The sequence below is a fragment of the Paroedura picta genome, chromosome 1, assembly GCF_049243985.1.
Source record: "Paroedura picta isolate Pp20150507F chromosome 1, Ppicta_v3.0, whole genome shotgun sequence".
NCBI lineage: Eukaryota > Metazoa > Chordata > Lepidosauria > Squamata > Gekkonidae > Paroedura > Paroedura picta.
Window position 1 is genome coordinate 135,258,029 of NC_135369.1, and position 21,739 is coordinate 135,279,767.

Consider the following 21,739-nt stretch of genomic DNA (forward strand, 5'->3'; position numbering starts at 1 on the left):
TGTATTTTAATGTTTTTAATGTTATATTCTCTGCCCTTGTGGAGACTTTTCAAGTGGAAATGTTTTAAATAAATATGTCAGCCCAAGTTTACAAATGGCTTTAAATCTATCACCACCCTCTTGAATTACACATAGACATGAATAAGTAGCCAGTCAAGGCACTCCAGAACAGAAGTAACAGAATCCACCTGGCTAGCCCCTCCCAGGCTGCTGCATTTTGCACCAGCTGAAGTTTCCTGATAGAAGAAGTAGAGTTGGTTCTTATATGCTGCTTTTCTCTACCCAAAGGAGTATCAAAGTGGTTTTCCATCGCCTTCCCTTTCCTCTCTCCAACACATACACCCTGTGAGGTAGGTGAGGCTGAGAGAGCCCTAATATTATTGCTCAGTCAGAACAGCTTTATCAGTGCTGTGGCGAGCCCAAGGTCACCCAGCTGGCTGCATGTGGGAGAGCGAGGAATCCAACCGGGTTTGCCAGGTTAGAAGCAGCCGCTCCTAATCACTCCACCAAGCCTTCAGGGGCAGAGCACACATTAATATAATCTAGCCTCAAGGTTACTGAAGCATGGATTAGCATGACCACATAGTGTATCTACACATAGGGGAGACAGCTGTCAATTAAATGATATGGGAGAAAACCATGATCAGTATCTGTCTTTCTGTCCCTTTTATTGTTTTTCCTCTTCTCCAGTTTTCATGCACATGTGGACTGTCTTCTACAAAAACTGTGCTGCTCGATGGTACCTACAGTGAATCCGATGTCAGCAGCCTGGAAAGATATGCAAGAGGCCAGATAGTGACTGAAGAGGATAGGCAAGACAAGATGGTGATCCATATGACCATGAATAACGAGTCAATTTCATCAAGGAAAAGTGGGCTCAAGGGATATATGAGCCTTTGTATCATCCAGAACACTCATGTTATTGATAATTACTCAAGGTTAATATTCCCAGGCACCTACATATTTTTTAATTTGGTATATTGGTCTGTCTTCTGCTGAATATACGGAAGCTGTTGGGGAGTCAGGAGGGATTTACAAGAGAGAGATGAGGGACAAGTCTAATTCTCCAGCTGGACCTTTGGAACATGAAAGCACTGCGCTTCACAAACTTGTATTGGATATCGATCACTCGTGCCATTTAATTATTGCTTGCAATCATTTCTTAACTTGTATCAGTCTCCTCTTTCATACTTGAAACTATAACCTGTTGACATCAGCGCTGCATGCATCTTGGGAACTCGCAATAGATCTAAGATTGCCAAATCAACTTTTCAACATTAAGTGATGTGGAGGAGAAGATCTGATCTGCTAGGTGACTTTAATTTGTACTGTAGAATTAGGGGGAAATTCTTAAATTGGGGGGAGGAGAAAGTGCTCATTTGGAACGTTCTCACCATACAGAACAGATTAAACCTGTAAACAGGTTCGTTCCATGGAAAATGATCATTGTAGACCAAAGGTCATCACTACAGATCATCTGCCTAGATGTTTCTGGTGATTGTTGAAGCAGAGGTCCATCAGTGGTTATTAGCTACAATGTATAGATGGAACACTATGTCCGGGGCAGTGATGCTCTATATTCTTGGTGCTTGGGGGAAGGGGCACCAGGATGAGGGTTTCTGGAGTTCTGGCCCTGCTGGTGGGCCTCCTGATGGGACCTGGTTTTTAGCCACTGTGTGACACAGAATTTTGGACTATATGGGCCACTGACCAGATCCAACATGGCTTATCTTTTGTTCTTAGATTTTTAAGAGATCCTGAAAAAGGCAGGTCCTATTAGGATACTAGTGAAGAACATTGCTTTTATAGTGTTCCAGTACAATCAGACAAATGATAGTTTTCTAGCCAAATATTTTAATTGTTATGTAAAATGTCTTATCCTAGTGGATAGAACTCTGAATTCTCACACTTTCTGCGTTTTACATCAGTAGCCAGAATACAACTGATGTAGTACCATAATGCCCCCCCCCAAAAAACCCCAATCCCCTCACAAGCAGTCTGTGTGAAGAAAAGTAGTGACACCTTTTACCTTCTCTAACTTTTTTCACTGACACCATGGAGATGTCTTGATATGACAATATGGATAGGCGGCACTAAAATATTTCAGTTAGCATTTATTATGTTTCCTTTCCACTATGGAGGGAAGCTGCAGCACAATTCTAAGCAACGTTACACCCTTGTCAGTCCATTAGTATCGCATTGTTTGTTACTAACGTATCCCTATAACACTTTCCCAGTCATGACAACAAATTGAGCTGGAAGTTATATATTATCTAAAGATTTACCAGACAACATGCTACTGTCCTTTTGTGAAAGGGCTGTCAAGATGAGCATTATGAACGATTCCTTGCGGCAACAGAGTCCACAGAGTCTTGCCACTAATGCCTACGTTCTGGACACCAAGGTGCTCTTTTTATTTATTTGCTATTTGAATTAGAGATGCAGAGCTATAATAGGAATCTGAAGCTCATTTTGAATTTTAAAGACAACACAATGCTATAGTCCTTGGACTAACAAATATTACGGCATAAGCTTTTGCAGTCATCTATTTTGTTGCAGTTGGCAGATTTTACAAGCAATGGCCAATTGGGAAGCTTCGTCTACCCCCAAAACATCATCCCTACCAGGCTTTTATAAGTTCTCAGGGTCTTGAATTCTCAGGGCTGATGCGTCTCCCCCTTTTCCCCCTTTAATTGATATTCATCTTCTCTCAACACTCCCTCCCTTCTGGAGCAAAGTTTAATCCTCATTTGATCTTGTTAAAAATGCTGAATTTATAGTCACCATATCTAGAGAGTCCTAAAACTATATAGCGACCTTATCCTTGTCTGATAGTGAGTGAAGTGGGTGGATCAGTTTAATATAGGACAATCACTTTATTATCAGATGGTGATAGTCCCTGACATAACAAGGGTCCCAAATGAAAATGCATATCATATCAAACCAAAAGTAAATCTCTGAAACTGAAATAGTATAATGCAGTGGTAGCCAAACTGCGGCCCGCCAGATGTCCATGGACTACAATTCCCATGAGCAAACGCTGTCGGGCTCATGGGAATTGTAGTCCATGGACATCTAGAGGGCCGCAGTTTGACGGCCCCTGGTATAATGTATGCATAGATGGATACTTTATTTCAATTTCAAAGGAAAACTCCTTTGAGATTATTTAAATACAAAGATATCTCATCTTGCATTTGAAATTTGATAGATGAGTTCTGACTAGAGATTACATTTGACTGCATTATAAAACTCAGAATTGCTTTTTGGATCACTCAAGCAATTTTTTTCCAAAATATTTTGGGTTGACAGAATCATTCAAACATTTTAGCTGAACTTTTAGGCTTTTTTGTTTATGATAGAAGCAAGTAATACTTCCCAGGATGTAACACTAAATGTGTTGACTCCAAATGATTACTCCTGCAATTTATTCTGTGCCTCACATTGTCAAAGGTCACATCAAAGTAGCCGTGTCAGCTGGCTACCTATGAACATCTCCTCTGAAGCACTTTGGGGGAGCTCTTGAGTGGGCGTTGCTGAGGGTTGTATTTCGTTGCCTGTGAGGGAATGATTTTAAGGGGTCTGTTTTATTATTTTACTATGGGATTGACCATTAGAACTCGCGGGGAGCCAGCTTGCTGGGAGCAGCAAGTAATATATCAATTATTTTAGTTTTAATTCTCAAATTAGATCTGATTTACAGAGCAATCTTATGCAAAATTACTGCAATCCAAGACAATCAGAGCCATCCTAAGGCCAACAGTTTTGATAGCAGCTGGCTGCTGACACAACAGTGGAAACACGAATTGCTCCCCTCAGGAGTACCAGGCCTCCACCGGCTCAGCAGGTTGGCTGGCTTGCCAGTGCAGGGACCCTCCTGGAGCCCCAGAAACTGTGCTGTTGCCCTGAGTGACATTACCCTGGCATGATGGTACAACTGAGATGGGCAGGGGAGAGGGCATCCAATGACCAGCAACATGGCCCATGCATCCTGGCCCCAGACATGAGAACAGCATCTGGGGGCATGCCATCACCCTGAAATGTACCCCAACAGCAGCTGACCACAAAAGGCATAATACATGTGGTCAGTGAGCGAGGCAACAAGACACACATAGGCTGCAGGAACAAGCTGAGTCCCCTACACAAGCACACCCAGGTACTGTCCTCACAGAAGCAAGACCCCTATGCGTCTATCTGATCAGGCCAGTGCTGTAGCTATCTCAGGCAAGTTGTTGGCCACCCCAAGCCTGTTGTCAGGGAGGGGCAGTCAATGCATCTAAATAATAACCTGACTGTTGTGGGCCAATGTGTAATGGTGTGATAGGACCCCAGTTTGGTTAGCACGGGGAGAATCTCAGCCCTGTGGAAGCCTGGCCACATCTCTGCCACAGCCTTGCAGATCAATATGAGAGCCCTTGTCTGGGGCTGATGCATGAGTGAGAGCAAGCCCACAGGTCACTACTGACAGATCATCCAGTTCCCTTGCTGTGCAATGCAGCCTACAACTCATTAAGCGTCCAGAAAGCCAACAGAAAATGATACAGGAGGTTCTCCCTTACATGCTAACTTTCCACAAGGCCGTCCCAGGCCAGGACTTTCTTCAGTTTCTCCTGCATCTCCAGGTACCTCTACTCTGGCTGCCCACATGGATGCCTAAGCCAAGGGAATGCATGACAAAAATTGGAGCTCCTGCACCCTTGGGCCAGGCAACAGGGTTGCATCCATGAGAATACCCTCAGCCCCCAACACATCCTGCGAATACCCGCTCCACCACCCAACTAACAAAGGTACATGTGAACCTTCTCCTTGTTGGGGATCCTTGATATCACATATGTAGGGAATCTACCATGTCCAATTCCTTTGATTCTGGCAGAGCTGTCCCTCAATATACCATCTGATGGGTATGAGCCAGCCCAGGCACTATCCCCTGCCATTATATAAGGCCATGTTGAACCTGAGGGGGGTACACAGACTTTCTGTGGATTGGTGTATGGATTGGTGACTGATGGATCATAGTTATATTGGAGAATGGAGCCTGGGGGGGGGATGTCTTGCGGTGACCAGGATTCCCATCTCATGCCATGCATCCATGTTCCCAAGCCACAGTAGTTGCCACATGGCTGTCTACCTGACCTCTCGCCCCCTGCAGCTATGGACTGCATGAGAGAAGCCCCCTACATCTGTTGAGGTGCAATGGTAGACCAATGGGGTTTCTGAAAAGAAGAGTCAGCTCAATCCCCTTATCAAAGTGTGATGAGGAAAGTGGAAGCATTGCCAGATGTCCAGCAACCATGACGAGGAGAGTGTTAGTGTTCCACCAGAGAGTGGATGTGGGGCAAAGGGATCTGCTGGCATAACTCCAAGTTACACTGGTGTAATAGTTGGCCTGCTCCCTGAGCATTCCTCCCTCCCTATTGAGCTGATGGCCTTTTAAGAAAAGAGACAGAAAGGATTATTTTTCAAAGCTATAAATCCTCTTCCCTATTTATACATACATGCACAACTCATTCTGGCATCGAGGAGAGAGCTGAGTGCTTTTTTTGAAGGAGAAATTCCATATAAATAAGAAAAACGTATCAGAATTAGAGCAGAGAAGCATTTAGGAGGGGCATTTATAATGAAAGAGATGAACAACTTCTCCCATCCTAACAGCTTCTCCGCTCCAAAGTGCTCCTTCCCAAAGCAGCTCTTCTTTGCATTCAAAAGGCCAATGGGGTTGCATTGCATACATTTACGTATAAGGGTTAGTTAGGCCTTTAGTAGAAACGTTTGTGACTGATTTAATATTTATTCTGTAATATATAAAGACTCCAGAGCAGAGATATTTGTGCATTCAAGGCAGCAGGACTTCAAGGGGGCAAAGGGATGTGTCACACTATTCTACTGCTCTTCTTGAAAGATGGATGATGCTGTTTGAACTGACAGCAGTGATGTGGGACTGCTGTTTCCCTCAACCATGGGCCCTCAATATGATTGTTTTCTCCTCTTTTGTCTGCATGTTGGATTTCATACAGCAGGACAGTCCTTAGGTGGAAATCTATTTCTATAGAGGAATCACCCATCATTTTTGACTGAATGGAATGAGGGCTGGGTGATTTGTGTGTACTTTTGGGCACATCACTGAACCTCTTCTGTGCCTCAGTTTCCCCATCTATAAAATGGGGCTGATGAACTAGCCTACCTCTCAGGTGTTTTGTGAGGCTTGTTTGATTAATGAAGATTGATGAAGCGTTTCTCATTTTTATGAGAGGCCTGTCTATATACTTGTTTTTATACTACATCTCATATAACTAAGCTAAGTTGCACACAGCTAAATATTTAACACTAAGTATAAACGAGCCAGTGGACAAGCTGGTTTCATTTTCATAAATAATTATGGGATGGGATGGGGTTCGCTAACCTCCAAGTGGGGTCTGGAAATCTAGAATTACAATTGATCTCCAGATTACAGAGACCAGCTCTTCTGGAGCAAATGGTTGCTTTAGAAGGCGGACTCTATAGCATTGTATTTGCTGAGGTCCCTCTCCAAAATTCTGCCCTCATTAGAATCCATTCCCAAATCTCCAGGACCTTCCCAACCTGGAATTGGCCACCCTGTTTTGGGATTGTGGAGGTAACAGAACCATAGTCACCTTGGTGCATCTCCAACAACATCACTAAGTAAATGATGTACATACAGGACAATTTCTTCCTCTCTGTAAATAAATACTTTGCCTTCATCTTGCTACTTATCTTATTGACGCTTCCTCTTAATTCACCTAGTGGCAGGAGGCAGTTGTTCTGTTCTACAGACATTAGCTCTCAAATGCTTTATAATGAATTTTGTTCTGAAAAATCTAGCCTTAGCTTGCATAATATGCACACATGCATGTATATAAACAGGTTTTGAAACCATAAAATACCAGTACATGTTTCTATCAGATGGAATGATGCATGTTGGGTACAGGCATTGGGGTGGGCTTAGATATATCTATGATTACCTTCAATACAGGCATGCAATTGTTTGAGAATGTATTTATTGTCTCTGATTCTTATTACTGACTCAGTAATGGATACAAATAAAGCACAAGACCAGTCTGATGCATTTGTGCTTACGTTGCCCAGCATTTTATCAGTCAACTCTTCTCTGGTTGTGAGAGATCTGAATTCAAATTTTACCTTTCCATGGACTTCACTGGAGGCTTAGAGCAACTTACTCTCACCTTGCTTCTTCCTCATCTGTCAAATATGACCTACTTTGCAGAAGGATTGTAAGAATAAGGAAGTAAGAAAATTATTTTTTGTTTATACTTGCAATTTGTGGCAAGCTTCACCCAGAAGAACTCACATTAGATTAGGATAATACCAATCAAACATTAAAACTCTAGGGTTTGCTACTCTCTGGAAAATCATAACCGAAGTACATTTATCAATATAATCCTAGCAAATATTAAACACATTTAAATAAAGAGGTGTTGACTTGGAGGGCATTTGGGGTTGAAATAAGATGTGACATAAGCCCACAGCTTTATTACCTCCCCACAGGTAATGGTTCATGATTTATTCATTTATTTTTGGATGTATATCCCATTCCTCCCAGCATTGATGTTTCTTTGCCAGCTTGGTATAGTGATTAAGACTGGCTGCCTCTAATCTGGGGAGTTGGGTTTGATTCCGTACTTTTCTACATGCAGACAGATGGGTGAACTTGGGCCAGTCACAGTTCTCTCCGAGTTCTCCCAGCCCCACTTACATCACAAAGTGTCTGTTGTGGAAGGGAATGGCATGTGATTGTAAGTCGCTCGGAGACTCCTTTGAGTAGTAAAGAGCAGGGTACAAAATACTAGCTCTTCTTGCACCTCTCATTTTTGTGTCTCTTGGGTGACTCAACTAAGTTGGTAGTCACAAGGCATGCTGAGGCAACATAAGTAATGGAAAGAGCCATCAAGTTGCAGCCAAGTTATGTCAACCCCATAGGGCTTTCAAGGCAAGAGACATTCAGAGGTGGTTTGCCATTGCCTGCCTATGCAGAGTGACCTTGGACTAACTTGGCAGAATCCCATCCAAATGCTAACCCAAACCAAGCATGTTTAGTTTCTGATATTGGATGAGAACAGGTCAAGGCAATATTAACATTCACAAAAGAACCCAAAACAACCTTGCTTCCCTGCTGAACAGCATTAACCCTGTTATGCCAATCAGAAACAGACCAGCCTCAACTTGCTCATTTCCTTTAGAACAACCTCACAAAGTGATTCTGTGAGATACAGAAAACCCAAAGATGCTTTGGGGTGGTTGTCGTTTTGGTCATCATTTAAACTTGTTATACTGAAATCTGAGCCAGGCAAAAAGCTTTTGTTTGAAATTTTCCACAAGATGTTCACTAGGTTGAACTGCTTATATTAAGGCATGTCTTCCTGCAAGTAGCTAGGGATGGACTGAAGGTTTCTCACAAATGTACATAAAACAGACACACTATAGCATGCCATGAACACATGTAGATTACTATTGTTTCCTAGACACTACAGATTACACTGAAGCTGCCTACTTCAAACATGCCAATTCTTCCTTTTCCACAAAAAGAGAAATTGCAGTTTCATGTTCATAAAAGGCGAGGGGCCATCTTGTGTGATATTATTATTATTATTATTATTATTATTATTATTATTATTATTATTATTTACCTGCCACTCTCAAGACCGGCTCGTGGTGGGTTACAATAATCCATGCTAAAAAGCCCAATGAAATCCCATTAAAACAATCCAAGGACACAGAAACATACAACAACAAATCCAACAACATGGTGGCAGTCCTCAGTCTCCCATCTCGCACTTCTCATTTTGACCTTACTTGTTTGAGTGGATTATTTTGTACAGCTAACTTGTGTTTTTGTGGGGCTTGATCCAAAAGTAGTGTTTCTGTGGACAGAAGGATTTCCATCCATGAAGCATAACTTTTTCACATCCCCCTTCCTGCTGCAGCCAAGAATGCCTTCTGAAATGCCACTCCTGGGGGACAGGTTACCCCCTGGAATGGGATTTTGGGGGCATTTGGGACTTTAGAGGTGTGGGAAGCAAGAAAATGGCATTCTACAGATGGAAATCCTTCTGTTTACAGACATACTCTACTGAATTTAAATCACAGTTCAAAAATACATACTCAATAATGGTGCATTCACCAGCATCACAGATGGCAATCTAGATTTTAATATGTGTCGATGTGTGTTTCAATATTCAGTCTCAAATGCAATATTTCAATCAAATATGCCACATTCAGAGAAGGCTGCTTGTTAATAAACTGTCATTACAATCTGGCAGTTGGTTAGTAAAGATTAATTCCTAATGAAGACAAAACTCTTTTATGTAATGTAATGCTTTTGGCTGTGGATCAAGGGTGCAATCAGCCACCCACAGCAAACCTCTAAATCCGGCTTTGATTCAGAGGGGGGAAATCCCCCTAAAATATCTGTTCATATCTAAAGTTACAGTTCAGTCAACCTAAACAAAACCATTCATAGTTAACGGAAATTAAGATTTGGTTTGTAAATTATACATAGGCTGTATGATGGCAAAAGATGGCAAAACAAACTGTTCTTTTCCCTCGAGCTTTGAGAATAATCAACAAGGCAACACAGAGGCAGAACAAACCTCCCAATGATTCAAAGAGGAAAAAATGCAAATTATTTTGCTGAGATACTGGAGAAATAAATGAGTTATCAAATAATTAGCTGAAACAGAAGGAAAGGAGCAAGCTGGGACCAACCACATACAGGAACAGACTGGTCCTTTAACTTACCGAGCCTGAGATAGTTCTTGGTGGGCTGCTGCCTCCGAGAGACTCACTTTTAAAGGGCCTGGCTCAGCAGAAGGTAGAGCTGTGGCACCAGCTGGACCACCAGCTCCTGACCTTTCAGAAGCAGAGCCACCTTCGTGCAGCACCAGAAGAGCCTGCACAAAGGACCAAAGGGTGGGCCCACACGGACATTTCCAACTCCCTACCCCAGGCTATGAAAGAGAAAAGCAGGCAAGAGGACAGCATTTCAGCAGAAAACACATCTGGCCGATGCTGAGAAGCAAGCCTATGCAACATCAGTGTTGTGTCTGTAGATCTGCTGAGGACCTAGCTTGAGGTCTGGGGCAGGATTGTAATCAGCCAATGCGCAGCTTGATCCCGACTGCCAGATCCAGTCAGTTTAAACTGTCATTGACCAATAGCATGCACTGGGAGGAAGATCTCCTGTGTTGTATAGAAATTGGTGATTTGGGAGGTGTTCTCTAGTTCAGTTTCATATCTGTTTTCTTTCTCTGTACTATCATGTTGGGGTCACAATAAAGAGCTGAAATGAACTGCCAGTGTTCTGGTCTCTGAACCCACTGATCTAGCAGTCTGGACATCAAACAATTGCATTTCAGCATGTGAGACACTCAGGGGATTTCCGCACCCTTTAAATGTAGCTTCATGCCAGTCAAATGCAAGCTGAATATTCCAGCCCCTTCACATGATGTCGGTCACATCCAGCATCTGGCCTGCTGACTGCTAGCTACATCCTCCATTTTAAAGCGCTTCTCTGGGAATCCCAAAAAGTGGATTCACCACCTTAAAAAGTGTTAGCAACCAGAAAGCCACCAGCAACCAGCAAAAGGAAGGTCCGGAGGCTCAAATGTGCTAAAGTCATCTGCAGCATCCCACCCTCACTCCTGCCTCCCTATCCCTCATTCCCGGAGATGAGAATTACTTTTTTTTAAATGGTGAACTTTCTGGAGCAACAAATGTGCAAACACGCGTGAAGGTGATGTTAGAAATAAAATAAAATTTTATTCAGCAAAGCATGCCTCTTGAAAGTTTTCTCCCTCTCTCCAAAATCAGGAATTATATTAATTTACTCATTTATCAAAGGACTCAGCCACTTTGGCTTCGGCACCCATGGAAGTCAATGGAACCATAGGATATAATGGGAAAGTTGGCATTCCTGCATTTCATGGGGCCTGGGGGCGGTTTGAGGTACAGTCTCCAAACTTTCAGGATGGCTCTGGGGGGCTCTTCCCTGACTCTCCTCCAAATTTCAAAATGATTGGTCCAAGGTGTCCACATCTAGGGGCTCCTGAAGAGGGTTCCCCCATCCCTCCATTATATCCAACGGAAAGTCCATTCCATAGGATATAATGGAGCAGATGGGGGCACCCTCTTTGGGAGCCCCTAGACATGTACTCCTTGGGCCAATCATTTTGAAATTTGGAGGGGAGTCAGGGAAGAGCCTCCCAGAGCCATCTCGAAAGTTTGGAGACTGTACTGCAAACCTCCACCCCACAGGCCCTAGGAAAGCGGGAACACTGACATTCCCATTGTACTCTCTGGCACCATTGAGTTCCATGGGCTTCAAAGCCAAAGTAGCCAAATCGGGCCCTTCATGCACGAGCCTACTCATGATCCCATAAGGAGTAGCATTCAAAAGCACTGTGCATCTATGATTCTATGCACAAGCATTGCAACGGAGAATGATTTAACAACAAAAAAAAAATAGCAGACATTGTGGGACCTTCAAACTGCATCAGAATATGGAGAATTGGTGGCCTGAATTGTGTAAGGTGTAAACGCTACGTGTATAAGGCACTTTGCTCTCTTCCGCCTCTTCCAACAGCCGGTGAGGAGGGTAAGTCGTGCAAAAAGAAGGCAGACAAAGGCGAGACAGCAAAAAGGTGAGGAGGATCAGGGGGTACGATATAATGTTGCGTTTTGCCATTCCGCAGGCGCAATGCTATTTTTACTAATAGGGGATAAGGCTGGGTTGCAAGGATGATCTGGCCCCCCCTTACAGCGGCAGTAGCGAAGACCATTTAGCACCCTCTGTCCTCCGCCCCCCACTCCATAGTGGGTTACTGAGGGGTAGCATAGATATGGGTTGAGCGTTTCTACCACATCTTGTTTACTGTGTTGGGACTTGTGTATGGTGTTGTTTTTATGTGTTTTATTGGGGTGGGGGTTATATGCTGTAACTCGCCTCAAGCCTCCTGGGAGAGGCGAGGAATAAATCGAATTATTATTATTATTATTATTATTATTATTATTATTATTAATAATGTACAGAAATGCCTCATGATAGAAAAACTGAATAAGGAGAGGCCAGTCTAGAAAAAGAAGCAGCTGCTTGGAAATATGGAGCCATTACTAATGATTATACGGGATAGTACCTGACCCCCACAGACTGAAAGACAAGCTGTGTAACCTGAAGATAATTTTCCTGGAGTCAGCCCCACTGAATAGATCCCAGTAGGATTCTGAGACTTCTCCCTCCCTGATTGGCCGTCTCTTGGGGTATGTGGCCAATAGAGAGAGAGCACTCTGCCAATGAAGGCCAATCAGTTCAAATTGCGCTCTGCCAATGAAGACCAGTTAGGTCTAATTGCATGCAGACAGCCAGGAAAATCCTCTACCCTGAAAATGTTTAATCATGACTGAAGGCCAATCAGTTCAAATTGCACTCTGCCAGTGAGGACCAATCAGTTCAAATTGCATGCAGACTGCCCGGAAAAGCCTCTACCCTGGGAATGTGTACCCTAAGTCATGGCTCCTCCCCTGAGAATGTTTACTCATGAGTAAGGCATGGGTCTCAGCCGGGAAAAGCTAATAAGGGGTCTGCTCTCCTACTCCAACTTCCTACCAGTGTCAGAACTTTGCTGGGAAAAGGAGCTGCCCAGCTGCCAGTAAGTTGCCCTGGCCTCTTTCAAATTGGAGGACATGGGGGGAGCATGCGGCTTCCTGGTGCAGCCTCTGTGTGCCATCTGGAAGGTGGGCTGTGGGAGCCCAGAAATGCCAGCCATCTAGGACCCAGGTCATAAAACTGTTTTTGATTTACTCTTATATTGAACTGAACTGAAGAATGTACTGACTGAAAGTTGTTCAGTTCTTTAAGCAAATTTTGCTATCAATTAAATATTTTAATTAAAGGAAGAAACTGACAAGTTTGTGAATTATTGTTTATTGTTATTAGCAATTACTGCCACCCAACATTTCTTTGTTTCCCACCTGGAGCCTGGCATCCCTGCACCTCCATGGGATCCAAAGCCAGAGCTTTTCTCCAGGGGAAATCACTGTTACCTAGAAATAACATGTAATTCCAAGAAAATCCCAAGTTCCAACCTCTCCCATCCTTCAAACTCTCTGCCACAGCATTCCCCCCTCCCAAGCAAACCCTTTCTTCTCCAGGTGCCTGGAGATGAATTGTCATTGTAGTGTCTCCCCTCTAAAACAGCCGTATTTCCCAGGGTAATACACCCAAAGCGAACAAAACCAATAGGCCAAAGGTTGTGTCTTCTTGAGATGTATTAAATCCTAAATAATTTTGCAACCAGAACGGGGTCCCAGGTATACAATCCTGTTTTCTATTGCTTCTTCAGTGGCTGCAAAGCTGGGTGGGCAAAGTCATGGAGGGATGCCTGGAAGACTATAGGGGGTAGGCTGTTCCTTCCCACCAATCCCCATCTCCCAAAGGGCAAGCAAAGCAGGGAAGGCTGTGGAGGGCTGCCTCTTTCCCACTCACCCCACATCCCCTAAACCCTTGGCCAGATTGGATAGGAAAGGCTGTGGGGGGTGGGCTGCCTCCTTCCTGCCCCCGTCCCCTCCCCCCCACATCTCCCAAAGGTTGGGACAGGCTGGATAGTGGCCCTGGGAAGGTTGCCTCCTTCCCACTACCCACACCTCCCAAAAGATAGGCTGGACAGGTAAGGCTGTAGAGAGCTGCCTCCTTCACATCCCCACACATCTCCCAAGGGCCAGACTGGATGGGGAAGGCTGCTGGATCCCACCAGCTCCTCTCAGGAGATGGGGGGGGGAGCAAAAAGCACTCCAATGGCCAGCTGCAGGGCCATGTGGAGGTGGTTGTGAACCCAGTGCCTGTTAGGGAGAACTCCTCAGAAGAAAAGCTTTGCCAGGAACTCCCAGCTTCACCTGAGTCTCAGCTGGATGAGAGCTTAGCCTAGCCAGATATTCAACAGGCAGAGTGTTCTAACCAGCAGGAGGGAATGGGGCTGCAGCCACACCAGGGCTTAGATTCCAAAGTTATTGCAGGACCTCCTCATTCCTCTGCTCTTCCTCCAGATCACTGCATTGTCAGCCTGAGCCAATTAAGCCATGTCAGCTATGTTCTGGAAGAGAGCTAAAAGGAACAATATGTGGACAAATTTACATTAAGGTCTAATCTTTATATAAAATGATATAAAATAAAATTATATATCATTGATATTTGTCACCTGAAAGGTTATAGAATCATAGAATCATAGAGTTGGAAGGGGCCATATAGGCCATCTAGTCCAACCCCCTGCTCAACGCAGGATCAGCCCAAAACATCCTAAAGCATCCAAGAAAAGTGTGAGCCATTCCGCACCGGGATCCATGTAGCAAATTGTTTGTTGAACGAAAAATCGCCATTTTAAATAGTGGAATTCTGCGTAACGCATACCTGCCTTTGTAGTGGAATCCAGTTGCGTTTCTATCATTTCCCATAGGGTTCCGGTCTCGGCAAAAATCGCTAGAAAGGAAGCACTATTGCTGAGCTGTGTCCCGCCCCTGGCCGTTAAGCAGCCAATGGATGGCCGTTATCATGCTCCCAAACAGCCCCTTTCCCTTTAAGGAAGGTTTAAAAAAAAAAACACCCGTTGCAACGAATATGCGTTGATTCGTTGCAACGGAGAGACTCATCCAGCTAGCAGGTGATGTTTGAGCTGCCGTTTCATCGTTACCACGCTCCCTCCGAGTGAAAAAAAAAATCCCCCCCCCCTCACAGGCGCGATTTTCGGCCGAAAACAGTGTGAAAAATAAAGTGAAAATAAACCAGCAAACGGGCCTCTGCGATGCTTGTGCTTGGTGACTTTAAACAGAGGGACTGAAGCCGGGGAAGCCTCACTGGGTAAACGAAGGCTTGCCAGTGCGTTGATCTCCGCTCGCTCGGAGAAAAAAAAATGGCGATCGCTTCGCCGGAAGATCAGAGGAGAGAGCCAGGGGGGGGGGACTTTGCAGAAACCGCAACAATGGTAACACACAGAACTTTCCCGCTAGTGTTGCAGATTGGTTGCAGGAGTGTAGCGCTTTCCGGAAGGTGAATCCACTTTTTGGGATTTCCCTGAAAGCGCTACAACAAAGTGCTTTTTGCGGATCGGTTTCAGGAGTGTTGCAGATTGTCGTTGTGCATAACGGCAAAACTGTAGCGATTTCAATTTGTAACCATTGTGCTATTTTGGACGAATGCGGAACGGCCCTGTGTATCCAACCTTTGCTTGAAGACTGCCAGTGAGGGGGAGCTCACCACCTCTTTAGGCAGCCTATTCCACTGCTGACTGTGAAAATGTTTTTCCTGATATCTAGCCTATATCATTGTACTTGCAGTTTAAACCCATTACTGCGTGCACTTTGCAGCCAATGGGAACAGCATCCTGCCCTCCTCCAAATGACAACCTTTCAAATACTTAAAGAGGGCTATCATGTCCCCTCTCAACCTCCTTTTCTCCAGGCTGAACATTCCCAAGTCCCTCAACCTATCTTCATAGGGCTTGGTCCCTTGGCCCCAGATCATCTTCGTCGCTCTCCTCTGTACCCTTTCAATTTTATCTACGTCCTTCTTGAAGTGAGGCCACCAGAACTGCACACAGTACTCCAGGTGTGGTCTGACCAGTGCCATATACAATGGGACTATGACATCTTGTGATTTTGATGTGATGCCTCTGTTGATACAGCACAAAATGGCATTTGCCTTTTTTACCGCTGCATCACACTGCCTGCTCATGTTTAGCTTACAATCCACAAGTACCCCAAGGTCTCATTTTCACGCAGTGTTACCTAGAATCGTATCCCCCATCCAGTAGGTATGCTTTTCATTTTTCTGACCCAGATACAGAACTTTACACTTATCTTTATTGCATCTTGTTCTCATTTGCCCATTTTTCCATTGTGTTCAGATCTCGTTGAACTCTGTCTCTATCTTCTGGATATTTGCTAGTCCTCCCAATTTGGTGTCATCTGCAAACTTAATGAGTAGTCTTTCCACCCCTCATCTAGATCATTAATAAATAGTTAAAAAGAACCGGACTGAGCATCGAGCCCTGAGGTACCCCGCTACTCATTTCTCTCCAGTCTGATGAAACACCATTGACAACAACTCTTTGAGTGCGGTTCTCTAACCAATTCCCTATCCACCTAACTATCTGAAAATCCTTCAATTTATTCATGAGAACATCATGGGGAACCTTATCAAAAGCTTTACTAAAATCCAAGTAAACGACATCAACCGAATTTCCACGATCCAGCAAACCTGTCACTTGGTCAAAAAAGGAAACTAGGTTGGTCTGACAGGACCTGTTGGAGACAAATCCATGCTGACTTCCTTGGATCACCAAATTGTCCTCCAGATGTTTGCAGATCGCTCCCTTTAATATCTGCTCCATTATCTTCCCCACAACAGAGGTCAGACTCACTGGTCTGATAGACAAGGTAGATGATAGACAAGGGTTGTGCAAGTTCTCCGGAAAGTTCTTTGAGCACTCTCGGGTGCATTTCATCCGGCCCAGGGGATTTGAACTCATCCAGTGCAGCTAAATGCCTCTCAACAACCTCTCTGTGCAGGTCAACCTGCCACCCAGACACTATCTCTTGGCTACTGCCATCTCTAGATGTGCCTAAACCCTTTGACCTGTAAAAAGTACATATGTTTCATATTCTTTGGAAATCTTGTGTGATATGAACAAAAATTAAATAATGGTGTATGGCTCTGAGGACTAAGGGGACAATTATGAATGTACAGGAAAAAATAATGTGTTTTTATATGCTATCATAGTATAACAAATAACAACTTGATTTATAATCATCATAGACAAAATCAGAAGCCTCTTCTCTTCTTTCTTTAATTTTCTTTTTTGGTCTTTTGTATCTTCTTATTTTCTATGTTATAAATAGGAAACTATTAACTCCCCCCCTCCCATTCCTATTCATAGTATTTACAAGGGATTGATACTGCTGTTAACTAGGCAACCAAGACAGAGATGAGTTGATACTAAGACAGACAAATAAGAGTGGGTGGGGGAGAAGAAATGAAGGTATATCATGAAAGGAGAAAGCAAAATGGAGAAAAGGGTGGAAAAGACAAAGAGAATTAAGAAAAGAGGAAAGCTTGTTATGTTTTCTACAACATACAAGGAGCATATTAATGAGCAGACAAAGGGAAGGAAGAAGGAAACAGACTGTTACAAACAACAACCTTTTTAGGAAGTTGAAGTCTGCCCATAACTGTAGCAGCCATGAGCTGTGCTGGCAGGTCTTGTCTTGCTCCAGTGCTGGTTTGGTAGATGGGTTTAGCAGGAAATGCAAGTGTTTGCCCCTTTGTGCTAAACAAGGGCCGCTATTTACTGTCCCCTGCCTTCTCTGCACCCCTACTAGTTGCAGTACAGAACTCCCTTAGAACCTGAATGCAGCATGGCTGGCTTCAGGGGCCCTCCAACTAACTTGGGCCGTAGGAATTTTGTTCCCCCAGTACTCCCCACCACCTTGAGGTCCTATCTTTCAGATGCATTCCTTCTCTAGCCTCATCACTTTCTTGTAAAGCAACAGGACACAAAAGGGAAGGAAAGATGTGTGTGTGAACAGAATATCTTTTAAATTGTTTTATAGCAATAGTGACATCCTTCAGACTGTGTGCATTTTCCTATTATTAGACTTTTTAAAAGAAATTTGGGGAGAGAATTTGCAGTTTTTAACTTTCTCCACCAGAGGGAAATAAATCATCATTTTTTTTCTTTCACTCTAAAATGGTCTTTTCATTCTCAGTGCACTCTAGCAATATTTGAAATAACCTTGAACAGGTTTTCAGAATTCTGAGAGAAAAAAATTTTCTTTAAAATAACTATCAAGCACTACTGAGACCTCTTCTTTAATATTGTTAAAATGGGAAACCTTCTACCTTGTATGTACCTTGTAATGCTGGGAGTTAGAAGGGAGAAGAGAGTTAGAAGATCGGGCCTGATTATGATATTGGAGGATGATGTTTTTAATGAGGGTTAGACAGATGAATGGAAAATATGTCCATCTAGGAAAGGCTTTCTCAACCTGGGTTTGATGAAACCCTGGGGTTTCTTGACAGCCATGGAAGGGTTTTCAAAAAGGGAGGGAGTTAATTTTTAAGATATATTTTTAAATTGGTTAAACATTTATTAGATGATGTGACCATATATAGTCACATCAACCCACCCCCCTCCCCAAATGGCCAATGATGGGCCTGGAGGGGGTGGAAAGGGGAGGGGCCTCAGGTGGGCATGTACACAGCTATTCTTAACTACAATATTATGCACACTTTATGGGGTTTCTCAAGGCATGAAGAATGTTTCAGGGGTATCCCAATGGTAAAAAAAAGTTGAGGAAGGCTGTGTGCGGGTGTGATGATTAGCATCGAAAACACATACAGAGAGAGACATATACACAAGCACCTGCAGGCCTGCACGTTTGCACTCGCGCCTCCCCCCCCCCCACAGCACGGCTAGGCTTGAGTGCCGCACTGCAGGGGAGACGGAGGTGCGCCTGCCGCCTCCTGCACCTCCCTCCCCCCCGGCCCCCAGCCTGAAAAAGGTTGGGGACCACTGATCTAGTCCACTCCCCTGCACTATGCAGGACACTCACAACCCTGATTGCTCATCCACTGTAACCTGTCACCACCTTGAACCTTCACAGAAACAGCTTCTCCCTCAGATGGCTATGCAGCCTCTGTTTAAACATTTCCAAAGATGGAGAACCCACCACCTCCCAAGGAAGCCTGTTCCACTGAGAAACCGCTCTAACTGTCAGGAACTTCTTCCGGGTGTTTAGATGGAATTTCTTTTGAATTAATTTCATCCCATTGGTTCTGGCCCATCCCTCCGGGGTAAGAGAGAACAACTCTGCTCCATCCTCTACATGGCAGCCTTTTAAATACTTGAAGATGGTTATCAGATCCCCTCTCAGTTGTTTCTTCTCCAGGCTAAACAGACCAAGCTTCCCCAACCTTTCATCATACATCTTGGTCTCCAAACCCCTCGCCATCTTTTTGCCTTCCTTTGGACATGCTCCAGTTTGTCTATATCCTTCTTCAACTGTGGTGCCCCAAACAGAACACAGTACTCTATCTGAAGTCAAACCAGAACAGAATAAAGCGATATCATCAACTCCCGTGATCAGGATATGATACTCTGTTTGATACAGCCCAAAATCCCATTTGACTTTTTAGCCACTGAGTCACACAGGTGACTCATGTTCAATGTATGATCTACTAAGACTCCCAGATCCTTTTCACACATACTACTTTCAAGACAAGGCGTATGTGGTTTTCCTACCTAATGCAGAAATTTATATTTGTCCCTATTAAATTTCATTTTATTTAGTTTAGCCTACTTCTCAAGCCTATCAGGATCATCCTGTATTCTGTTGCTGTCTTCAGTTGTGTTTGCTACCTCTCCCAGTTTAGTAAAATCTCAAATTTAATAAGTGCCCCCTCTAATCCCTCATCCAAATCATTTATATATATGTTGAACAACACAGGCCCCAGGACAAATCCCTGGGGAACTCCACTTGTCACTCTTCTCTAAGAGGATGCTGACTCATTAACAATCACCCTTTGGGTACGATCTGTTAAACAGTTATTGATCCACCTGACAGAATTAGGATCCATACTGCATTTTACCAACTTGTCAACAAGATTATCATGTGGAACCTTATCAAAAGCTTTACTGAAATCCCGATAAACTATGTCCACAGCATTCCCCTGATCCAGCAAGGTAGTCACTTTCTTGGAAATCCAGTTGTGGTATGGACACCAGGGTCTGTCCCTCGACATTCTGGTCAGTTGCAATTGGCACCGAGTTGTGGTCAGCACAATCTCTGGGTGACGGACCTTAACTGTTGCAGGGGGAAAACACACATCAGACAGACTAGATGTCTGTACAATTGGAGTCTGCCCCAGTAATCCTATCCCCTTTTAAAGCTGGGCCTTCCCTTGTTCCTCTCCTTTGCTTTCACCTTTCTCTCCAGCACATCTTCTCCTACACATCCTGCTGGTCCCTTCCTCTCCATCTTCTGAATTTATCCCATTACTATCATGGGATTCATTTTCACTTAGGTGAAGGGGTTCCACCTCAGCTATGTCACTTTCTCCATCCCTGTTCAGCCTTTCTCCCATCCCTTCTTCCTTTTCTTCTTCCCCCTTCTCCCCCTCTGCTTCTCCCTACTCCTCTCTTCCCAGAATGAATTTCTTCTTCAATTGAAGAAAGCCGTCCTGGTCCTCATCCATTTGTGGGGACCTCTGAGACTCAGAGTCCCTCTGATGACCATAAAACACCTTTCTCATTTGTGTCACAGCAAAAGTCATCTCTCTTGGAATGGCTGCTGTTGTAGCACCATGTTGAACCCTCTGTAGGCTGGTTGCTCCTTCTGTTGATTTGGCTGTTGTCTGGCATCTGCTCCTGGCTGGAGCAGTAGAGCAGGTGTATGCCTCTCCCTTCTTTCGAGCTCCCTTCTGTCAGTCTCCATTTCTGACTTTACTTTCTGGATCCGGATATTGAGTGTGTGGATGGTTTTTTGGTACCATCTGATCCAAATCTCCACCATTAGTTCTGCTTCATAATTTCCTGGATAGTCCCAGATGCCACTTACCCGGTCCTTCAACTTTCCTTCTTGTACTTGTAATATTTCCCTCAAAATAGTAATGAGAACATGCTCTATAAACCATATGGGTTAAATGTCTAATGAAGTATGGCCCTTTCTCACAGTCATAAAACTATAAAACTATACTGATGGAAAGGAACTGGCATAGATAACTCTGTCCATAAACTGTGTAGTGTGATCCTTTTGTTCAGTAAAGAAGCCCATCAGCGTGGTTTTCAGATCATCTAATATGCCAGGCATTGTGCTCTTGCTCCTCTTATGTATGGCAATTGTAGAGACTTCCGGGAGCGTAACATGAGAAAGCTCCAAAACTTCATTAAATCAGGCTTGTTATAAGTTTCTGGGTTAAGGAGGTCTAAGCCTCTGATCTGTCCTCATCCTCTAAGACAGCGGTCCCCAACCTTCTTGCAGTCGGGGACCGCCTCCGAGGGTGGGAGAGAGCCGGCGGCCCGGCCACAGCAGTTGCACGTAAACGCGCACGAGCAGTTGCCGCACATGCACGTTTTTGCCATTAGGTGGTGCTAACGCGCATGCGCAGAACGGCCGCACGTGCACGTTTTCGCCAGCAGGGGGCACAAACACGCATGCGCAGCGGCTCCGCGCGTGCGCGTTTGCGTCGCTGGCGTGCCAGCGGCTGCGCCTGCCTCTTCCCCCCCTCTCGCTGAGGGGGGAGGGGAAGGCAGGCGCGTCCGCTGGCAGCCCGACACCATGGCCTTAACGGCCCAGTACCGGGCCGCAGACCGGGGGTTGGAGACCTCTGCTCTAAGATATCCTGGAGGAAGAGTGATATTCCTGCCTGTGATGAGGTTGACGAACTGTATAATTGAGCAGGTGCACTCACCATTTCTTCTTGTTAACATTGGTGGAATTCTGCCTCCTGTTCTGATTGCATCTTTTGTTTCTTGTTCGAACAGGCCTCTAGTGAAGGAGTATCTGGGATCAACAAATGATGAAAGGCTGAAGTTCCTGGAGATTCTGCAAGCAAGGTATGCGTGATGCCTTTTCCTTTTCTGGCTGCAGATGTCTTCTTCTGACAAGGTGAAGACCTCCTGGATTGCTGCTTAAGGTGATCACTGTAAGGTGATCACAATGA

General features: G+C 44.3%; 2 protein-coding genes across 12 annotated transcripts in view; both read left to right on the forward strand.

Annotated features, from left to right (window-relative positions):
• Nucleotides 1-7,081, forward strand: part of GABRR2 (gamma-aminobutyric acid type A receptor subunit rho2) — a 44,387-nt gene extending 37,306 nt beyond the window's left edge. For both annotated transcript variants that reach the window (XM_077304519.1, XM_077304510.1), the window contains one exon: nt 691-7,081. In XM_077304519.1, the coding sequence (XP_077160634.1) occupies nt 691-999 (309 nt within the window). In that variant the 3' untranslated portion in view covers nt 1,000-7,081. The remainder of the gene's footprint in view (nt 1-690) is intronic.
• Nucleotides 7,082-21,557: 14,476 nt separating this feature from the next.
• Nucleotides 21,558-21,739, forward strand: part of GABRR1 (gamma-aminobutyric acid type A receptor subunit rho1) — a 45,622-nt gene continuing 45,440 nt past the window's right edge. For 5 of the 10 annotated variants that reach the window (XM_077304594.1, XM_077304639.1, XM_077304587.1 and 2 more), the window contains exon 1: nt 21,564-21,726. Coding sequence is in view for 3 of the 10 variants with exons in the window: in XM_077304566.1 (XP_077160681.1) it covers nt 21,635-21,684 (50 nt within the window). In the remaining 7 variants the exon portion in view is untranslated. Of the gene's footprint in view, nt 21,727-21,739 lie in introns of all 10 variants that reach the window. The other 5 variants (XM_077304566.1, XM_077304573.1, XM_077304579.1 and 2 more) reach the window with 4 other exon arrangements.